Source organism: Gymnoscopelus braueri (genome assembly GCF_963280865.1).
Source record: "Gymnoscopelus braueri genome assembly, chromosome: 6".
In the NCBI taxonomy this organism is placed as follows: domain Eukaryota; kingdom Metazoa; phylum Chordata; class Actinopteri; order Myctophiformes; family Myctophidae; genus Gymnoscopelus; species Gymnoscopelus braueri.
Window position 1 is genome coordinate 19112734 of NC_137607.1, and position 21147 is coordinate 19133880.

General features: G+C 41.6%; 1 protein-coding gene across 6 annotated transcripts in view; it reads left to right on the forward strand.

Annotated features, from left to right (window-relative positions):
- mcf2l2 (MCF.2 cell line derived transforming sequence-like 2) overlaps positions 1-21147 on the forward strand; it is a gene marked incomplete at its 3' end in the record, with an annotated part of 129764 nt that overhangs the window by 18282 nt on the left and 90335 nt on the right. For 5 of the 6 annotated variants that reach the window (XM_080431966.1, XM_080431964.1, XM_080431963.1 and 2 more), the window contains exons 2-5: positions 8639-8722; positions 15856-15970; positions 17896-17986; positions 18714-18833. In XM_080431966.1, coding sequence (XP_080288092.1) covers positions 8639-8722; positions 15856-15970; positions 17896-17986; positions 18714-18833 — 410 coding nt within the window. The remainder of the gene's footprint in view (positions 1-8638; positions 8723-15855; positions 15971-17895; positions 17987-18713; positions 18834-21147) is intronic. The other variant, XM_080431965.1, reaches the window with a different exon arrangement.

Here is a 21147-nt window from a genome sequence, read left to right on the forward strand (position 1 = left end):
TAGTTGTTGCATCCACAGCAATACCAGAAGCCGGTTTGGGTTTTTCATAATGCCATGCTCAAGGGCTTGCCAATGGTAATCAATGTCAGACACACAGAGACAGAGACACACACACACACACACACACACACACACACACACACACACACACACACACACACACACACACACACACACACACACACACACACACACACACACACACACACACACACACACACACACACACACACACACACACACACACACACACACACACACACAAATAACTGAGGTCTGCTGTAACAGGGGTTGAAGAGGTCAGTTAAAACTTCCTGACTCTGGTAGAAACCTGATCCTTCAGTATTTAGAATTGGCTCCATCAGTAGGGTAACCATCTATCATTCAGTCAGTCAGACAGACAGACACACACGAGGGTTGAGATTTAAAGTCCTTGAGGAGGATTGCTGACACATCAATAGAAGAAGACTAAACATGACATGCGGTGTCAGGTCAGAGTGTAGGACTGTGACAATGGACCAGTGGTGGGAGAAGTAAAAGTAACAATACACGACAATGTAGAAATACAAGTAAAAGTCCTGTATTGACATTTTTACTTGAGTAGAAGTACAAAAGTAATGGCATAAAAATTTACTTAAAGTACCAAAAGTTAAAGTATTCACTATGCAGAATGTACCATTTCACTTTTATTTTTGTATTTATCTGTCAATATCTTTCAAAGATAAAAGATCTACAAGCTCACAGTGACGCGTCACAGCGCGACGCGTTGTGAGCTTGTAGATCAGCTATTTTCGAAGGGCCAGATTAATTGGTTAATGTATGTTTTGTGTCTAGTAGTATCTAGTAACTAAAGCTGTTAAATAAGTGTAGTGGAGTAAAAAGTACAATATTTGCCTATGAGATGTAGTGTAGTGGAGTAGAAGTATAAAGTACAAACAAATTGAAATGCTCATGTAAAGTAAAATGACCCCACAAGTGTACAGTACTTGAGTAAATGTACTTGGGAAGGGCGTGAATTCATTGTATGATATACTGTAAGGAAAAGTGTGTTCAGTTCATGAGTTTCGCGAGTATTATTTTGTAGCAAATGTTATTAGGTTGCTGCATTCAATTTCCTCTCACGTCAGGGTTTTATCTGTTTGACAATATCTAATGTCAGACGCATTATATCCCTCTGCTTAATACTCAAATTTAAAGCAAAGTGTATACTTGTGTATACTAGAGAGAGAGAGAGAGAGAGAGAAAGAGAGAGAGAGAGAGAATACCTTCTCTGCGTTACTGTAGCAACAGAACTCCTGTCACCTGGCACTACTTGGCACAGAATCAACAATTCTGTGTGGCAGAATGTAACAGAGGTAATCCACAGATTCCTTCCTTGAGCCCAGTGCACTTCAGTGAATGGTAAATGGCCTGAATTATATTTATAGCTTGTTTGTCCAAAGCCCTTTACAATGTGCGTTACATTCATTTCACCCATTCAGAGGTAACCCTGCAAAGCACCAACCTGTCCGTCATGAACAGTTAATGTTTTATGCTTCATTGGTTCTCAAAGTGGGGCCCGGGGACGCCCAGGGGTCCTTGGGGGGGTACCAGGGGGTCCCCAGCTAAATTAGTTAATATAGCGTCACAATCATTTTAACCACTTAAACCATATTTTATAATTTGGCTATTCAAAAATAGCAGATCTACAAGCTCATATCGCGTCACTTCGTGCCACGCTATGAACATTTACGCAAATCGATGAATTTATATATCTTTTAAAGTGAAAGTTTTTACTCAAAACTTTGCTTCTGGGGGTCCCTGGCACAAAATATTTTCGAGACGGGGGTCTGCGGCCAAATACATATCATTTTGGTGGGCCCTTGACATGAAAAAGTTTGAGAACCACTGACTTAGTTGCACACCGGTGTCGTGCACCTGAAAATATCCGATCTACAAGCTCACAATGCGTCACAGATGCTTGTAGATCGGATAATTGTCAGTGTGCAACACAGAGCACAACCAAGTAATTTATATATCAAGCATTAGAGGTTCAGTATCTGGCTCAAGGACACTTCAGCGCTTAACCAGGAGGAGCCGGAGGTCAACCGCTGTACCTCCTGAGCCACTGCAGCCCCAGTCTCTCTGTTTTCCAGAGAGCTTCTCGATGTGTCAACGAACGTGTTTCATTTTACTTTTGGCATACTGTGCCACAGTGTGCCACTACCAAATCATGTTAGTATTGATGTAATCTCTCAAGACAGATTCAGAGCTCCACAGCTGGATCTGTCGGCAACTCCCATTACAACGTGTAGAGTTATTAGGAATTAAAACTAAGGAGCACCACCGGAAGAGGAGGGCTGAAGGAGAGTAAACGGGCCAACATTTCTTTTTGCCGATGGGTTCCCAGATTGGTATGATGTAATATTGCTTTGGAAGATTCAGAATTTACAGTTACAGATCTTTGAAAGCTCCTGCCTTGCTAAGCACCCCCTTGTGGGCCTCCAGCTAGGAGACGAAAACGAGTGCTATGTACTGGTTGCTATGCATGTATGGAATTCCCTTCATGGGAACAAACCCCACTTGTTTGTCTGGGGAGGGTGTAGATCACCACATCTCCTCTGACACACATGGAGTCACCAGCCACTTTTTTAAACCTGACAGTGAGGTGTTTCACATGGGCAGAACTGTCACGATTTGCAAAAACTGGCGGGCCAAAAGCAAACCAAAGTGAAAGTCTATGGGTGTTTATTCAAACAAAGGGTGGCATAGAGGATAGGTAGATCTTTACCACACAAAGGAGGTTGTGAAAGGATCTGTCTGTGAGGGGTGGGAAGACCAGGGTTTAAATACAGTGGAGGTTGATGAGTTGATGGCAGGCAGGTGAGGGAGATGAGGGGACTGGAAACAGGTGTGCCATGCTGTTAACTGGAGCCATGCCTATGCCCAAAACACAAGCCCACTCATAACATGCACACAGACACTGACAGAGACTGTGACAAGGACATAATATAACGTGGAGGAACACGCTGTCCTCCCCAGTTCTGCTCCCTGCTGAACCCATAGGAGTCACTAGTGCAGTGACAGATAATGCCCTCCCCACCCGGCTTACCACCCACCCGCTTTCCACCCACCACAGTGCCTCTCCGGCCAAGCTGGAGGCACCATGGTATACAGTAGAACCCCAGTCTCCTGATTGACAGGCAGGTACTTTATGTAACATCAAAGTTAAAGTACAAAATGAATATCAGCGAGCAAGTAGCTACTTTTACCGCATCCAAATGTACTTAGCATGGATTGCTAATGTTTCCATCCCACATCAGGTGGTCCCACCGCGCCCATCAATGTGTTTACATTGGAGAGCCTCCACCGATGTGATGGAGCTTGACATGTTCTTGCCACAGCGCTTCCTGGATCTCAGGCTACGGGGCTGCTGGGCCCCTCAGCGTGTTCTAAAAACAGTGTGTGCCTCACCCTTGAACATGGCCATACATTATGTCTGCACCACACCTCTATGCTTTGATGTCTCAACAATACAGAACATCCTCTCAGCTGGAGAGCTACTGTAGGCTCCTGTTGCATAACTCTTGATTCTTGATGTATGGGGTGTTCCTGGACATCAAATGCCATATCCTTCTTTTTGTGCATTGTGTGTGTTGTGTGTACAGTACCCGCTCCTTTATTGTGCTCTTATTACAACCTGGTGCTTAATGAGATATCAGTGCTTCTGTCAGGATAGAGATAAGCAGCACTAACATGCTCTTGGCGCAGATTATCCTTCCGCTGCCCATGAAGAGGTGTGTGTGTGTGTGTGTGTGTGTGTGTGTGTGTGTGTGTGTGTGTGTGTGTGTGTGTGTGTGTGTGTGTGTGTGTGTGTGTGTGTGTGTGTGTGTGTGTGTGTGTGTGTGTGTGTGTGTGTGTGTGTGTGTTTGTTTAGCTGAGTGTCCTGTCTAAATGCTGTACTTGGACTTGAGTACTTGATATTGGGCGTGATTACATAACAGCTCACACCATCTTACAGCGCAAACGCACACACACGCACACGCACACAGAAATGTAATGGAGAGATGCCATGATGAACATCATTGAAATGCACAGCTACAGTATGAGATAAACCCCGATCGTTTATGCTTTTGTTCCCATAGTGCTTTTCCCTGCATATTCCAGTCCACAGGGACAGCATAATATATAGATATTATGTGTGTGGATGCACACGTTTGTTTATTTCAATCTTTTTTCTTCTTTTATTAATTTTTCATGCATACAAAACAAAGCTATAAACAGACCTAACATATACCAAAAACAAAAATATTTATATAGCACATAACAGAAAGCAAGCATACAATAAATACAACTGTAAAAAACGTACCCCACCACCTATCCTAGGACCAAGAGGAATGTGGGGGAAAAAACATAGATACAGATTTACCCTGTGCATGCACTGTCAAAGACATATCAGATCATATCATGGGAGGATGTCTTTCCCAGGTGTTTTGCCCAGGCGGACAGGGTTTTGAGGTTAGGTTTAGGCATTATTTCTGTGAGGTTAGGGTTAGAGTTAAAGGAATTGTTCACCCAAAAAATCACTTATTTTCAATCAATTACACACCCCATGAAGTATTGGAGATTTTTTTGTTTTTGACGCATTCCTGAGCCAATAATTTGATGTCCGGTAGTACACTCAAAGAGACTCCTTTGAGTCTCCTACCGGATACATTAGCATCTTTCCTCCAGGAATCAAATTATTGGCTTTGATTGCGACAAAAAAATATTTATAGTAGTTAAATGTTAGGGTTTAAGCGCAATCAAGGCGAAACACCAAAGAAAGAGGGAGTCCCATCAGATCATACCCCTAAGCTCATCTGCAATCTGAGACCATATAGAGGCCAATCACACAGTCGATACTTCTAGATATACTGTCTGGTAATGTGAGAGCCCACTGATGGAAAAGCAATGACGCAGTTGATGGGAAATATTTTACTTGTGTGGGGATGGGAGAAATTATTTGTTTTCATGGTATTATTGCACTGCGTGTCACGTGGTCTAAAAGGCTGTTTCAGAGGCCTTTCCTTTCCCATGCCTAGGCAGTGCTTCATGGCGGAAACAGGGCTATATTGTGATGGTTTCTGTGTCAATAATATCCTTGATAAGGCAGAGCAGACTCAGCAAGACTGCTCCTTGACAAAGGCAGTATTAACCCGTTCAATTCGGGAACACATACTGTGTCATTTTAGATTTTTTTGCTATAACCATAATTTTATACTCGGTTATACTGAGCTTGTAGAGCTGCTATAACATTTTTAACTCAAATCTTTGCTTCTGGGGATTCTACAAATGTCTTCTAAATCATTTAAAAAAAAACGTATGTTGCTATAATATCAGTGGTTCTCAAACTTTTTTCATGTCAAGGACCCCCAAAATGATATGTATTTGTCCGCGGACCCCACCATCTCAAAATATTTTGTTCCAGGGACCCCAGAAGCAAAGATTTGAGTAATTTTCTTTTATATATTCAAAGATTTGCACACATTTTCACGATTTATTTTTCAAAAATTGCAGATCTACAAGCTACAAGCTACTGTAAGAGCTTGTATATCTGCTATTTTTAATTAGCCAAAGAAATCTAAAATGACAGAGATGCGTTCCCGGATTGAATGGGTTAAATGTATTCCGTATTCTGGTTTTCTATCAGTAGTTTGGTCTCTCTCTCTCTCTCTCTCTTCCGGTACTGTATCTCTATTCCTTCTCCTCTTATCTCTCTTCCCAACACTTCTCTCTTTACTCTTGCCACGTGCTTTCTATCTCTTTTTTTCAGTCTTTTCTCTTTCACTCTCCCTCTGTCTCTCTCTATTTCTGCCCTAGCTGCCACCCCCAGCAGGGCATCTTGTTCCTTGATAATGAAGTGTATAGTCTGTGTTAATGGCCGTCTTTATTCTCAGACAAAGAGGGAGGCTTGTTCACTGGTTACAGCTCCAGGGGCCATATTGACCCAATAATCATTAATGCAGGGTAGGGCTTATTGAACACACACAAAACATGTCTTGGTCTAGTTGCCTACATGTCAAAGCCTGTTAGAAAAGGGCAAATAATAGATTACGGTCCATGACTGGTCCCACTGTACATGCCAGTGTTTCCTCAATGACATTGCCTCCATGACGTGGAAACGGCATTCAGACCACATTACACTAAAGCTCTTTATTTCTGTAACACTGCTATGGGAAGTCTTTCGGTGCTCGTTGGACTTTTAAGCCTGATTTAGGGCACGGTCACACATTACAGCATGATGTCAGAAACAGACGCGTCCCGTTCACTTACATTCTCTGTGGGAGCGAAGGGGTGGAACTTCCTGTTACGGCGGTGGAGACAAAGATCCTTAATTTAGGAAGATACGCCATACCAGCGCCATACCATGCTTCGCCTCTATACGTAGGCCTACGGAAACTTCAAAATGAAATGGAAATGGTTCCCCACCCCACCACATTCACTACTCCATTGAAATTAAGAGACTCACGACTAGTCACTTCTGGTCTCCTAAAGAAAGGGGCGGGCACCTACATCACACAGATATAGGAAGCCAAGTGAAGATGGCCAGCCTTGTTTTCCTATTGTTTGTCTTTGGTGTAGTTCAACATTGGTGAACTTTGACCGGGCATCAACCAATAGGAAAGAGGTGGTTGACACCACTTGGCAGGCTTTTCGCTTGTACAAGATGGGTAATTGACACGTTCAACACCTCAGCATGCGTTGGCTACTAGTACTCCCCTTTGGACACAAACTGTATGTGTGACCGTGACTTAGTTGTGCGACGGGGTCACGCCAAAAATAGCAGATCTACAAGCTCACAACCCATCACGATTAAGCATTCGTCCAACACACTCTTTTGGTCAGGGCACTGTAGATCTTCCACTTTGACTATTCAAGCAGCATAAGTAAAAATAGTAGTTTTCAAGGAGCAATACTCTTGATACAATGCAAGAAGGTGGTTTATGCTGACTCGGGTGCTTGGGCTTTCTAACAGCACGACAGTGAAGTAGAAACCTACAAGACCCTTTTCACAGCAGCATACATTTTGATAGGTATTCACAGCTGAAGGTAATAACATGAATTGTGGGTGTTTGATTTATGTGTTTCTGTGTGCCAGCGTGGACAGCTCCTGTACGATTAACTTTATGCTGACACACAGAAACACCTAAATGAAACACACCCACAATTAACCTTATTACCTCCAGCTGCGTTTACCTGTCAAAATGGCTGCTGTGTTGTACAGGGTCCTTACCCATAATGCTTTGATTAATGTTCCTTTCATGGTGTGAACAGCATGTTTCTTTTGTCTTTGTTTAGTGTGTGGAAAGTCATTGTCATCATTTGTACTTTGGTGAAACACTGACTCTTCAAACATTCGGTTCTCTGGTTTTCTGAAATATATTGTATAGTTTGTGTGCCTCACATCTTGAGGCATTGATCCAACACAGTAAAACCAATCATGTTAATTAAATGCTAAAGGGTGTGAAAATGCCTCATCACTGTTCCATTTTCCCACTATCAGAGTTAATTAACACAGTATTTTACTGTGCAGTTATGTGCCTAGCTGATCTCTGTCTTTTCTTTTTGTCTATACGTTTTCTCTTGGTTCAATCAGTCTATATGTTACAGGGAAATTGGCATTCCAGGGAAATTGAAAGGGGTACGCTTGTTTTCATGCCCCTCATGCAATTCTGTAGAATCAACGCTAGAGGGCAATGCAAGCCAGACATGAGCCCCACACCACACACGCAGCATGCACAAACGAGCACGCATGCGCACACGCGCGCGTGTAAGCGTGTGTACACACACACACACACACACACACACACACACACACACACACACACACACACACACACACACTCCAGGGGGCGGGCCTGGCGGGCTATGTTAGTGCAGTGAGTGGCACTTGGGGCAAACGCAGTCCCCACACAACATCATTTACGATTCTGTGCCTATCGGTACATAACTCGGACGGCGCTTAAGTCGACTAGCAGACCATCGGCCGGTCGTCGCGGGCACTCGCGCCTGGAGGCGCTCGGGCGCGACTCCTCGGCCTCAAGGTCTGCTAAGTCGGCGCGCCTCCGTCATGGTCCAAAACTATACTTTATCAGCGAAAAAAAAGTAGTCCGCGGTTGTTTGAAAAAGTAATGTCCCAAGCTGGAGTCAAACCCCGGCTCCCAGTGGTAGTGGGTGGGGAGTCCAATGATTATCGAAGTGCGCCACTGAGGCTTGTACTAGTGATGCAAAGTAACAAAGTATATTTACTCAAGTACAATTTTGAGGTATTCGTACTTTACTTGAGTATTTATCTCATATTATCCATTTTATTTTCAGCGTTCCCCTAGCGTAGCTTCCTGGTTACTATGTTGTTGTTGTGGTCGTCGTCCTCGCATCAAAGCCCCGCCTCGCAGCACCGCCCCGCGCCTATAAAACAAGCGCTCCCCTGTCAATTTCCCTGCAATGCCAATTTCCCTGTGACATATATATCCATCTAGCCAGGCTCTTTTCTTGTGTTACGCCTCAAAGTGGATTATGCAGCAGGACACGAGTAACCTGTTGTGTCCATCTGTGTGGTGTGCCTCTCGGACTGTGTGTGCCTGTGTCTAAGTGTTCTCTTTGTCTCCTGTCTTAGATGAGATTATGCAGCAGGAGATCAGGCCCCTGCTGGCTGTCGACATCATAGAGCAACTGCATCGCCAGTTCGCCATGCTCTCAGGTACGTAAACAAACAGCCCAATCTTCCCCGTGCAAGCATAGCTCTGTTCTCCACATTAACGCCATGGCACAGTTCACATATTGTATAACAATAACCAGTTTTAGTGTTGTTAAACATACTGTTCCAATCTCAATATAATTTTCATATCTGAGTATTAATTTACCAGAACAGTTTTATACCTTGCATTCAAGTGTGTCTCTACATGGAGTGTACACAGATCTTTTTGCCGCGCAAAATACAGACTGCCTTTTAATAGTTAATATCTGTCAGAAAGATGACAAGCATTTGATAAATTGCATTCCATACCAACTGGGACTCAAGTCAACAAAGTAAATAGGCTGGGTATATAGTGGTTAAAAGTATTGAGCAGAGACAAAAGAGGCAACTTCTACCTAAAGTTTAACCAAGACTGTTTTTTTTTTGGGGGGGGGGGGATTTTATGCCTTTATTTGATTCCAGTAGGCTGACAGGAAATGGGGATAGAGAAGGGGAGTGACATGCAGCAAAGGCCGCCGGGATCGGGAGTCGACCCCGCCACGTGCTGTCAGGCTACATTGAGCCTAGGTGCCTGGACCGCTACGCCAGCGGTCCAGGATCCAGGATCTGCTCTGTATTTCATGACTGACCGCAATGGAGGAACGGATATGAGCAACACAGCTCTTCGTTTTTCGTATTAATACTTGCGTCACTTAAGAGATATCACACAATGATGTGACGTACTGTAGATAAGCTAATGAGGAAATGTGTCATTGTTTAAGACAGTTCCCCACTTGACACTAGAACTCAGCTCAGACGTGTCTCTCTGCGTGCGTGCGTGCGTGCGTGTGTGCACACACATCTACCCAATTGGGTGCATTAATCATGAAGGTGTTATCATCGTGATGTAATTTATTATCAAATTAGGTGTTTCCTGGCAGAATGGTAGATAGTGAATCCCTGGGATTATCTTCCCACTTGTGTCACCTCACGGCTGGGTTTTTTACCCTGACATCAAATTGAAATTAAAACAGGATGTGTTATTGTTCAGTTGCTAATCAACTGTTTTGTCGCAAGTGTTGCTCATATAAAATGCCTCAGATCAGATATAGCCATGCGTAAACCAGCAGTGCTGTCCGTAACTCCGTATTTGGAGTTACAGCATGAACTATGAATATGAATGCATTATTGTATGAATCATTGCATTTCAGCCAGTGAGGAGATATTGGTAATAAATTGTGATGTGAATATTGAGGTCCAAATGAAAATCTCTGCTTGTCAGATTAAATTCAACCAAAATTGTATATACTGTTTGTTTTTTATAAGAATGACGGTCAATGAAATATTATTTAAGACTGGCTTTTCTTTACTTGGTAGTTGGATTATGAAAATGCCAGTGGCGTGCAGACAGTCCTACAGAGTCCCTTCAGCTGTTCCAGATGTGTTGTGGCAGCGTGGCATGCTATATGGCAGCGGTGGTGTCATTCTTCAGGGATTCCTGTCATTCCGTTCTTTTTAAACCACAGAGAATCTGACCTCTCTCACACTGGCAAAATATATAACTAACACCTCAGAAAATCCTTGTCTCAGCAAGGCTGGCCACTTTAAAGTTAAAGTTATGCAAGTTTTACTGTGGGGGAACAAAACCTTGTGCGCTTGCTGTTGCATGAGGGTGACAAGTTATTCTTACTGGGATGTGGGTCTACTGTATGTCAGCCTGGATATTTTGGTCTTTTTTTCCTTCATACAGCATAAAGCCTGATGTGCAGAAAAAAAGCAGATCTTCAACAGTGTAAAACTATGACAAAAAATGTTCATTGACTACCTTTTTTCATTGACGAAAACAAAATAAAAACAAAATAAAAACTAAGCTATGATGACTAAAACTAATACTAAATATATTGACAATTTCGTCAACAAATAAAAGCTAGACTAAAATGTTAGTGAGGGACTAGTGGAGAAGAGATCCAGTAGAACTAAAAGACAAGTCTTTTTATGTTTGGTTGTGCTCGGGTGTTGCGCTCTGAAAATAGCAGATCTACAAGCTCACAACGCATCGCGTTGCAACGCGTTGTGAGCTTGTAGATCGGCTATTTTCAGCATGCAACCAAGTGTGAAATCAGCCATTACGACGCCATCAAGGCACCGCCAAAATACATTTTAGTCGACTAAATCAACTGTAGATTTAGTCGACTAAAATCGTATGATATTTAGTCGACTAAAACTAGACTAAAACTTTTCCGATTACCAAAATATGACTAAAACTAAATAAAAAAAATCTGTCAAAATCAACACTGATCTACAAGCTGTTATTTTCAGCATGCGACACCGTCATACGATTTGATTGATTAAATACTTTACTAACATGCTTATTAACAGTACAGGTAGTACAGTCAAAGGTTTTGCTTCCAGCAGGGGCTTGTTTGTTGTTAGAGTCTGTGACATTCTATCTGTTTTGGACCACCTCCTAGAGGCCCCTGCATGGTACCAAATGAGGTGATCACCCTATCACCTTTTAGGCGATAGGGTGATTTGATACTAGGCGCTCATTTAGACCGTCTCACCTAAAAGGTGAGAGGGTGATCACCTCATTTGGTAGCATGCAGGGACCAACTGCTATTATTGGCTGGTCCTTATCGAATGTGAGAGTTTTCATAGACTTTTATGGAGAATTTGATGTGGCCAAGATGAAGTAAGATTATTTTTTCTTACATACCTTTTACATAGGTACTTGTACGTATGTTTATTACACACAGTCTTCATATTGTTCCAGGTCTAATGCACCTGCTCTCCATGGTGGGATTAGAGTCACATTACAAGTGTGACATATGGACCAGTTCACCTTGTTCTGACATGTAATATGTCAATATGACATACAGCGTGCTTCAAGGCCCTGCTGAGTCCTAGCCAAGCTTTATGACACATATGTGGGACCATACAACATGTCCCAGCCCCCCTCCGCTCACTGCAGATATAGATTTTCTGCCTACAGTTAGAAGCCTGGCAGACGGGAGGTTGCATTGAGGCAGCATACTGTCGTGTAAATCCTCAGTGTTCATTTAGCATGTGTACACTTTGTACACTGAGTGTACATATGTAAATACGTATATAATACATAATAAAATGTAAATTAACGCTGAGTATACATTTGTACTCTCTCAGAGTTACACATGGATAAATTAACTGAGTGTGTGTGTGTGTGTGTGTGTGTGTGTGTGTGTGTGTGTGTGTGTGTGAGAGAGAGAGAGAGGGCGAGGCGTACACAAATTGTAATATAAGTTTCCCTATGCTTTTCAAGTGCTTTTATTTCATTCAGGAAGATCTATTAGAATTGGATAGAATTGGAACAGATGAAAAAACGGACTAGGATGGAGTGAGAAATACTGATTGAGACAGACAGATGCTAACTACAGTGAACCCTTAATCAGGCTCCTCAAGTCAGCCATCTAGTCTAGCACCAAAATTAAGTGGAGAAAGTTGGAGAAGTAGATCAACATTTAGAGAGATCATCCTAATGGATAATGAACCTACCTAGGTCAGTGATTTGTCCCCCTTCTGTGTACACTTTATTATACACGTATTACTTTTTTGTTTTGTTTTTAAATTAAAATAGCCATGTTGTGAGCTTGTAGATCTGCTATTTTCACTACTTTTGTATGACACTCTTGTGTGATGAAGTAGGGCATTCATTTATGGAATAAAAAAAAACTTCAAAGTTCAAATATGAAGATAATGAGGTTTCTGACAGCAACGACTAGAAATATATATATATGGAGTTGCACCTCGTTTGCCTAATCCATTCTCAACTATTTAACCCATTTAGACCTGAGGCCAAATCCTATCCTAAGTTTTCAGAATAACTTCAATTTCGTATATATTTTTTTAAAACAAATTCCTGTTGCTATATACGTCTAATACGACACGGATGCTTTCCTGTTTTTAAAGGTATAACAAAAGGTAACTATTTGCATTCATCTAGTTATTGTAATAGGTGAGATCAGCTATACATATTGTGTCTTCTGGATTAATCTAGTCCATCTCAAAATCCTCAGTGTTAATTTATCTCTGAGAGTGCAGTACAAAATGTAAACACATGGATTTGGTTACATCTGTGCACTCTCCAATTAATAATTTGTGTTCAGTATTTTTTTTATTTTTTTTATGTGTGAGTGGTATTTGATCGGGGAAACATAAACACCAATAATGCAGTGTAAATATACTGTACAATATACTGTAGTGAATATACAGTATGTATAGCAAGTAACCTCAAAACAGCCTTTAAAACTTGGATATTTAACTCAATGCTGCCATCTAGTGGATGTTTTTGGGAAGAAGAGTAGAGCAAATTTCTAAGAGGCATATTCACATCAATTGTTTGAAACTATTTTGTATGTGAGAAATTAACACTGGGTTTATCATTAGGCAAGATTAGCATCCTATATAGTTTTGTATTATATAAAGTAGGGTGGGTTAAGGGCGCGCTCTCACCAAAAGTTGGCTGGCCGCTGTTAAACGCAGGTTGTGTGCGGCCACAGTTTTTTGCAGCCAGCGGATGTTAACAAAACGCTGTGACGCACTCACATTCAAGACTGTCCCCGTAGCCCGCACCGCCTTCTGCCTTGACGTTGCCAGGCAACCACTGACGCACATCAGCATCTGTCACTTGCTTTCAAGCCCCTCCCTCCCCTGCCCTTGCATTATTGGAAGGGGATGAGATGCAACCGCAACAAAAAAAAAAGATTTTGGGTTCATGACACTCTCCTAAAAAGGAAAGAACAAGGGGATTACTGGGGATTGGTCCAAGAGCTTTGCACTTTCACACTTGGTACATCTACACGTTCTGATTTAACATATAAAGTACTTAGAGCGGCTTCACACTATGGTTCCGGGTGCGCACCCCGGACCACATGGCAGATGTTGTGGTAGTGTGAACGTAGCGAACCGTTCCCCGTAACGCATCACCGTACCGTACCCGAAACCACCTGGGGAGGTAGTCTCGGGTCCGATTGCTGCGCGCTCGGGAACGGAACGTTGCAGTGTGAATCCATCCGTACCAAGAGAAGGAAGTGGACTGCTAATCATATATCCTTTTATATTTTTTATCACTACACATTATTTTAGCTGGGTTATACCTTCTCATAGTTCTACTTGAATGTTGACAAGAAATAATAATCCTGCTAGTGTTTGAGTAGCGCGAGCCGTGAAAAATAATAAACAAAAAACACATGTGTAGCGAACGCGTATATAAGGATAATTATACTAAGGATTAGTCTGTGACGTCACTGCTAAAATACCAAGGACGCGTCCGTGACGCCAATATCATATTAACGAGACAACGTTACATTTCGTGGTTTCAAAGACCAGTGCACACACTGCTTTGGTTGTGTATTGTTGATAAGTTGTTATTATAACTCAAGACAACGTCAGGAACACAGTCAAACTTTATTATTCACTCTAGAGTGACTTTTCTTCTGTGAATGACGTCCTCTCTCCCAAAGCCCCATAGTCCACAGCGCCCCCATGAGGCACATATTTACCATTACTGCTAAATGAAATGGTCTCGAGTACGGAAGGATTTTGGCCAGTGTGAATGCTGGCCAGCTGGGAGAAGCCAATCGTTCTCTGGAACGGTTTGAATCAAACCAGTCTGAATCCGCCCTTACTTACCCCATGGCCACGGATGTTACAATTATGTACGGGCCCTCAGAAGTATCCGTATCTTCCGTATTGTTCCATAAAAAGCATTTTAATCCAATCAGTGGTCATTTTCTCCGTATGCTTTCAACTGCGCGACCCTAGCGGTTGAGAGATGTATTGCACTATTGGTACATTATAACTCTATGGGAAAATGGCCACCAATCGGATTAAAATGCTTTTTATTGAACAATACGGAAGATACAGGTACTTCTGAGGGCCCGTACATGATTGTAAAATCCGTGGCCATGGGGTAAGCACTTTATATTTTAAATCTGAATGTGTATGTAGATGTACGAACCCCAAGTGCAAAAGTGAAGACTATTTTTAGCTATTAAATATATAGTTAGAGTAATATTATTACACTAAATATATTATTACACTAACCTGAAGCCTTGGAACTCTTTCATGGTCAAATCATAAAGTACTGGGTGAGATGCAACAGCTACAACCAGTTGGTCCACTGAGAGCACCATGTTGCTTCCTGAGTCTTGGGACGGTCCGCCTTCGACTCACCCGATTGGACAGAGGAAGAAAATCAGCTCCTGCCTCCAGCAGTTTTATGCTTCCAATGGACAAGTCGCGTAGAGCAGATAAACGCAAGGTCTGCGCGACAAGCGGAAAAATCCGCTCTTGCGTGAATCCACGCATTTACATTGACAATGCATTGGCAGATTCTGCCCCAGAGGTAAAATAAAAGTGCGGTGGGAGCGCGCCCTAAAGGGATAGTTCACCCAAAAAAATATTTTTTTTTCTATCGATTAGTCATCACATGGAGACTTGAATTCATGGATATTTTTTAGTTTTTGTCGCATTCCTAAACCAATAATTTGATAACCAGCGGACCGGTAGGTAGCCTTCCGGTAGGAGACACAAAGGAAACTCTTTGTGTCTCCTACCGGAACTGCTGCCAGTCATCAAATTATTGGCTTAGGAATGCGACAAAAACAAAACAATATCCATGAATTAAAGGCTCCATGGGGTGACTAATCAATAGAAAAAAAGTCATTTGGAGGGTGAACTATCCCTTTAAGTCACTTTCTAGTTTAATTCAACCAATATTCTGTAGATCTTCATAACCCAGATGACAACCTAATAGGGCTGCAGTAGTTGATTGAACTAATTGATTTAATCCATTGTAATAAAATAAGCGTTTTTTGGAGGGGATAAAAAAAGAAATCCCTCGATTATTCGATTATTTGAAAAAGTAATTGATAGAATAATTGCTAAAAAAATTGTCAATAGTTACAGCCTTACAACTTAAACTCTATTTTTATCTAATATCAAAAGTGTCTGTTGTCCGGATGAGACTATGAAAAAAAGTGAGCAGAAAGTTATCTAAATTCAACTAATTTAGATGTGCTGAGATCAAATCCTTCTCAAAATCTGGATTGCAGATATCTTGCTCACTCTCGATCTACTATCTGACAAAAAATATTTTAAGAATGACACTTGTGTTGCAGGAGGGCGAGGAAAGGATGGCGCCCCGATCATCACCTTTCCTGAGTATTCTGGCTTCAGCGACCTGCCCGATGAGGACTTCATTAACGTGGTCACCTACCTGACCAGCATCCCTAGGTACACACACACACACACACACACACACACACACACACACACACAGACACACACACACACACACACACACACACACACACACACACACACACACACACACACACACACACACACACACACACACACACACACACACACACACACACACACACACACACACACACTTGAAATATGTATTTATGTCCACATATACAGAAGCACAAGAATGCCTTGTACAAAGGACATAAACACTGCCAATGCAGTCAGACAATAGGAAAACAGCCAGGTACAAAGTGCCTAGACGGCAAAACATTGTTACAATACAGTTGACGTACTTGTCAGACACACAGCAGACATTAATCATGGATAAAGGAAACAATGCTTCCTCCAAATTGAGTGGCTTCCTATAATAGCTGAGCATGATTTCCTGGAAACCAGATTAAGTTTAGATGGTAAAACCTGTAACCTGGCTTTAAAAGTACAGTCAAAGATTTTGAACACTTAGTGAGAGACAGAATAGTCCGCAGCAGGGAGACATGCAGCCTTCCCTTGCAGTCTCAGCTCAGTCCATTGTTGCCGCTGCCTTTGTTGTTGTGCCCATAGGAGGCGACCTCAGGCATTAGTCAGTGGGAGTTGGCGTTCCGTTCCACACACAGTCATAGTTGCTCTGACAGAGATACTGGGATCAGATATAAAATCCTCCGAGACAGCCACAACTTCATAGTTTGACCCTGCCCACTCCAAGGTAACTTCAGCCCAGCAGCACAGATCATTTAAGTCTGGCCAGTCTGACCACACAGAAGCCGGGGGAGCGACTGTCCAGTTTTCCACAGTGCATACGTGGGCCTGTATGAGCCCACACAGGCCCAGGTATGCACTACTTGGGTGTGCACACACGTGTCGGAATAGCATTTTTATCTCCACTACTACGCATATATCTAATAACTGTCTTGCTGTGTTTTTTTGTTTGCTTAGCCTAATTTAACATCCATATTACTGCTAGGCTAGCTGTAATATGGATGTTCTGGGTTCCATTACCTTGATGGACTCATTTCCAACAAGCCTGTAAACCACTTGGGAACAGCTGGGGAACAGTGTTGGGGTTTAACGCTTTACCTAAGAACACATTACATGAAAATAAGACTTTATAGTATTAAAAGTAACACATTATTGGGTATTATGTGAAATGATGACGCATCACTTTCTGTAACTCTTTTTATTTATAGTTCATGCACACTCATGCAATTTTGCAGTAATGCAGTTATAGCTATCATTTGCTATTTAGACTTTTATGCAACTTTTCTTCAAAATATATACTGCACCAATAGAGGGTGCTGTTTGTGTTTCATCAGAACATTGAATAGTAGTATTCTTCCCGGTTACATTTAGCCTACCCTTGTCGATTTAATATTATGCCTTGTCTTTTCATGTTTCATGTTAATTTGAGGGTGTTTTGTGAAAGTAATGCAAACAATATATAATAATATAGTGTCTGGTTCTTCTGCCTGAGTTTTTCACTTGCCACGGTTACAAAAATGATTGCTCAGGGTGGGGTGGACAACATTGGGTCTCTACTCTAGCCTATATTTAAAGTGTCTTGAGACAACTTGTTGTGATTCAGCACTGTAATACAATTGGATTGAATTAATATGAATTAATATATATAACATACCTTATTACTTTAATTGAAAGTACACAGTCAAATCCTCAGTGTTAATGTATAACCAGTGACAGTACAAATAAAGCCCTTTCAGGTTACCCTTACAGGTTCATGTAGTTTAAATTGTACACTCTCACAGTTAAATTACTACTGAGGAAATGTATGATGTAATAACTAATGCAGTATGTAGTGTATACTACATTTTGAAAATAACCTCCCCAACATCGTGCACACACACACACACAGAATAGTATCTGTAATAATGTCCACTTTCTCATTTCTCTAGCCTTGATGCAGCCAGCATTGGTTTCGTCATTATCATCGACCGACGGAGAGACAAATGGAGCTCAGTGAAGGCCTCTCTCACCAGAATAGCTGTAAGTACTGCAGACAAGCCATTTGCTCCTAGCATTACAGCCCCAATGCAAATAAAGCCAGCATCCTGGTTTATAGCCAAAGGGGACATCAATCTGTCTGTGTAAAAACAAGCACACTATTGACAGATGGGGAACTGGTTAACTGACCTTATAAATCAGTGACAGTCTAGACAGAAGAAACTGGTTCCAACGTGCCTCAGAGTTTTAAACAATATTGTACAACAACGGATGTTTTATCTACCCTGGGCTTTTAATATTGGATGTCAACAACAGGACACAAAGCCACTACAGCTGGCTGCTAAAGAACAAATCTATATTATTGTCTCGTTTATTCTCACTTTCCAATCTATCACGCAGGCTTATTAGACAAAATGTAGTTTTTGGACAATTCTTAAGTGTTACAGTCAGTCTGGTGTGCATTAAAGAGCCCTGAGAAGGATTTGGTACAGTAACAAACTTTGAACATCCATTTATTCTGAGTAATCTGACGTCCTATTTAAAACTTGTACTTAGCTGTGTATAACACTAGAGGGCAGTACAAGTGAACGTAATACGTAATACAGTATGATCCTGAAAGTCATTTTAAATTCCGGTCTGAACAATGGTCCCACTCAGTGTAATGTAATTATGAACTATGCCCAGTGAGTGTAATGATGTAATTTGTGGCGATGTCCATGGCAAAGATTTGTATGTTAAAATCCTGTGTGTGTGTGTGTGCGTGTGCCAGGGCGCGTTCCCAGGAAACCTGCAGTTGGTACTGGTTCTGAGGCCTTCCAGGTTCTTCCAGAGGGCAATAGCTGACATTGGCATAAAGCTCCACAGAGACGACTTTAAAATGAAGGTACCGGTAAGCATGCTTCAGTACCAAACATGAAACCACACCTCTCATCTACAGCTGTACAGTATTTGCATGAAAACATCATTCTGTCAAGTTCCATGACCATAAGTGTCAATATACTGTATTAATGTGAGGTGTTTGTTTGGTCCTATGATGATTGTGGTTTTCATCACCTCCCCCCCTTTCTTAACCAACTATTAACAAACATTTAACAAGCCATTAGTAACTCATTAACTAACAGCTTGTGAATGATCTATTAAGTAGCTATAACAGATAGTTATTCTAAAGTGTCACGGTAGATCTACTACAAGCTCACTACGCGTCGTGCCACATACATTGCCCTCTTTTATACATTTTTAAGTATAAAAGAGTGCTAAGCAGCTTGTTAAATGCTACATGCCATTGTGTAAACAATCCCAATATTCCCCCTCCCTTGCCTGGTGTTTTTTTTACAAGCTCACCGTTGTAACAGAACCTCTAACGCCTATGAGTGGAATTCCGCTTCCACGTTCTGAGATGGTGGCGTGGTTCCATGTATTGTCTATGGAGAGAAGCAGGGGTGTTTGTGCCTGGGACATTAAAAGGCAGTAGTATCAAACTTGTACAATACAAGGACCCTCAAATTGATATGTATTTGGCCACGGACCCCCATATGAAAAGGTAACTTTTGTGCCAGGGACCCCCAGAAAAACATTTATGTAAAAAAATTAAAAAAATCTAAATTATTCAAAATGTTACAAACATTTCGATATTTTTCAAATATTTTCGCAGCACGGCAGCTTGTAGATCTGCTATTTTTGAATAGCCAAATGGATAAACTGGTTAAAATGATTGTGATGCTATGTTAAGTACTTTTTCTGGGGACCCCTGGAAGCCCCCCAAGGACCCCTGGGGGTCCCCAGACACTACTTTGTTTGATATATTTGTTAATTTTTTTTTTAATCTTTTGAAATGTGTATATATATTTTATGTAGGAAACAAAAACAAGGGGATATTTACTTGTGACCAATAAAAATTGGTCCGTGACCTGATCAACAGGGGTCCTGACCCACTGTTGATCTCTGTATGACACGACAGAGTCGCGTGCCTTGTGGTTTTCACAACCTCAGTGTTAATATGGAACCTCTAACGCCGTCTAACGCCTGTTCCCTGTGGCCATCTGCTACATGCCGTGTAAAACCACGCCTTTTAGGGGAAATTGGAGAGTGAAAAAGTCTCTCATCACTTCTCCATTTTCAGTCCTTGTGTGTTCATGTATATTGTGTCCTTGTGTGTACATGTATAGTGTGTCCTTGTTTGTACATGTATAGTGTGTCCTTGTGTGTACATGTATAGTGTGTGCATGCATGTATTTGCCTTCTGCTGTGACAGATGCTGTTACACCAGATGGCAAGGTTGAAGTTGGTTCACTTTCTGTCTAATCAATGGATTTGATGTTTGTTTTTGTTATAATACCTGACATCCAAAATATATATTTTTCTCTTTCCCTGGTTTCTACCTTTTGGAGCTAAAGTACTTGGCATAGTTCACAAACCGTGATTTATTTGTGTAATGCCAAAAATGTCATGAACTGGCTCACATCATGACAAAAAGGGAGACAACACACAGGATTAAACTTAACGTTATTTGAAACAGAAAAAAAACAGGAACTGTGCATTAAATATGAGATGTGAACAGTCAGTGGTATCAGTAGTGTAAAGTGTATATGGCTGTGTGAATATGTATTGTGTATATGCGATTGCAAAAAGCAACTAAACTGAAACCAATCAAAACCAAGCTATGTTGCCTGTTTAGGAGAGGGGTAGTGTGGCCTTGGCCAGCCTGCTTGTATACCCAAGGGAATGATTGGGATCAGGTGTGTCTCATCCCCAAGACACATCCCAGCAGGCTGGCCCTCTCCTCCTACACAGGAATAGACCATATTCACACAGGAATAGACCATATTCACACAGGGGTCATTTTGCTATTAAGTTGATGAAATGCCACCCCGTTGCCACCCTGTTTTTTCAATGCAAAATGCCAACATGGCCGCCATGTGAATATGGTCTATTGAGAACACAATTAGAATCAAACCAACACTCACAACTCATGGGATGGGTTAAAAGGGAAGGAAAAATAAAAAGTTTGTGGGATAATTTGCACTGTACTGTAACTGAGCAGCAATATCAACTGCCCCATGGTGTGAGCTTAGTACATATACATATGCTATTTTTGCAGAATGTTGACCTTTTTCCCCCTGAATGTTTGCCTTTTATGACATGCCCAGAGTAGGGAACACTAGGGTTCATGTGGTTTACATTTTCACCATTATGGACATGCAGTG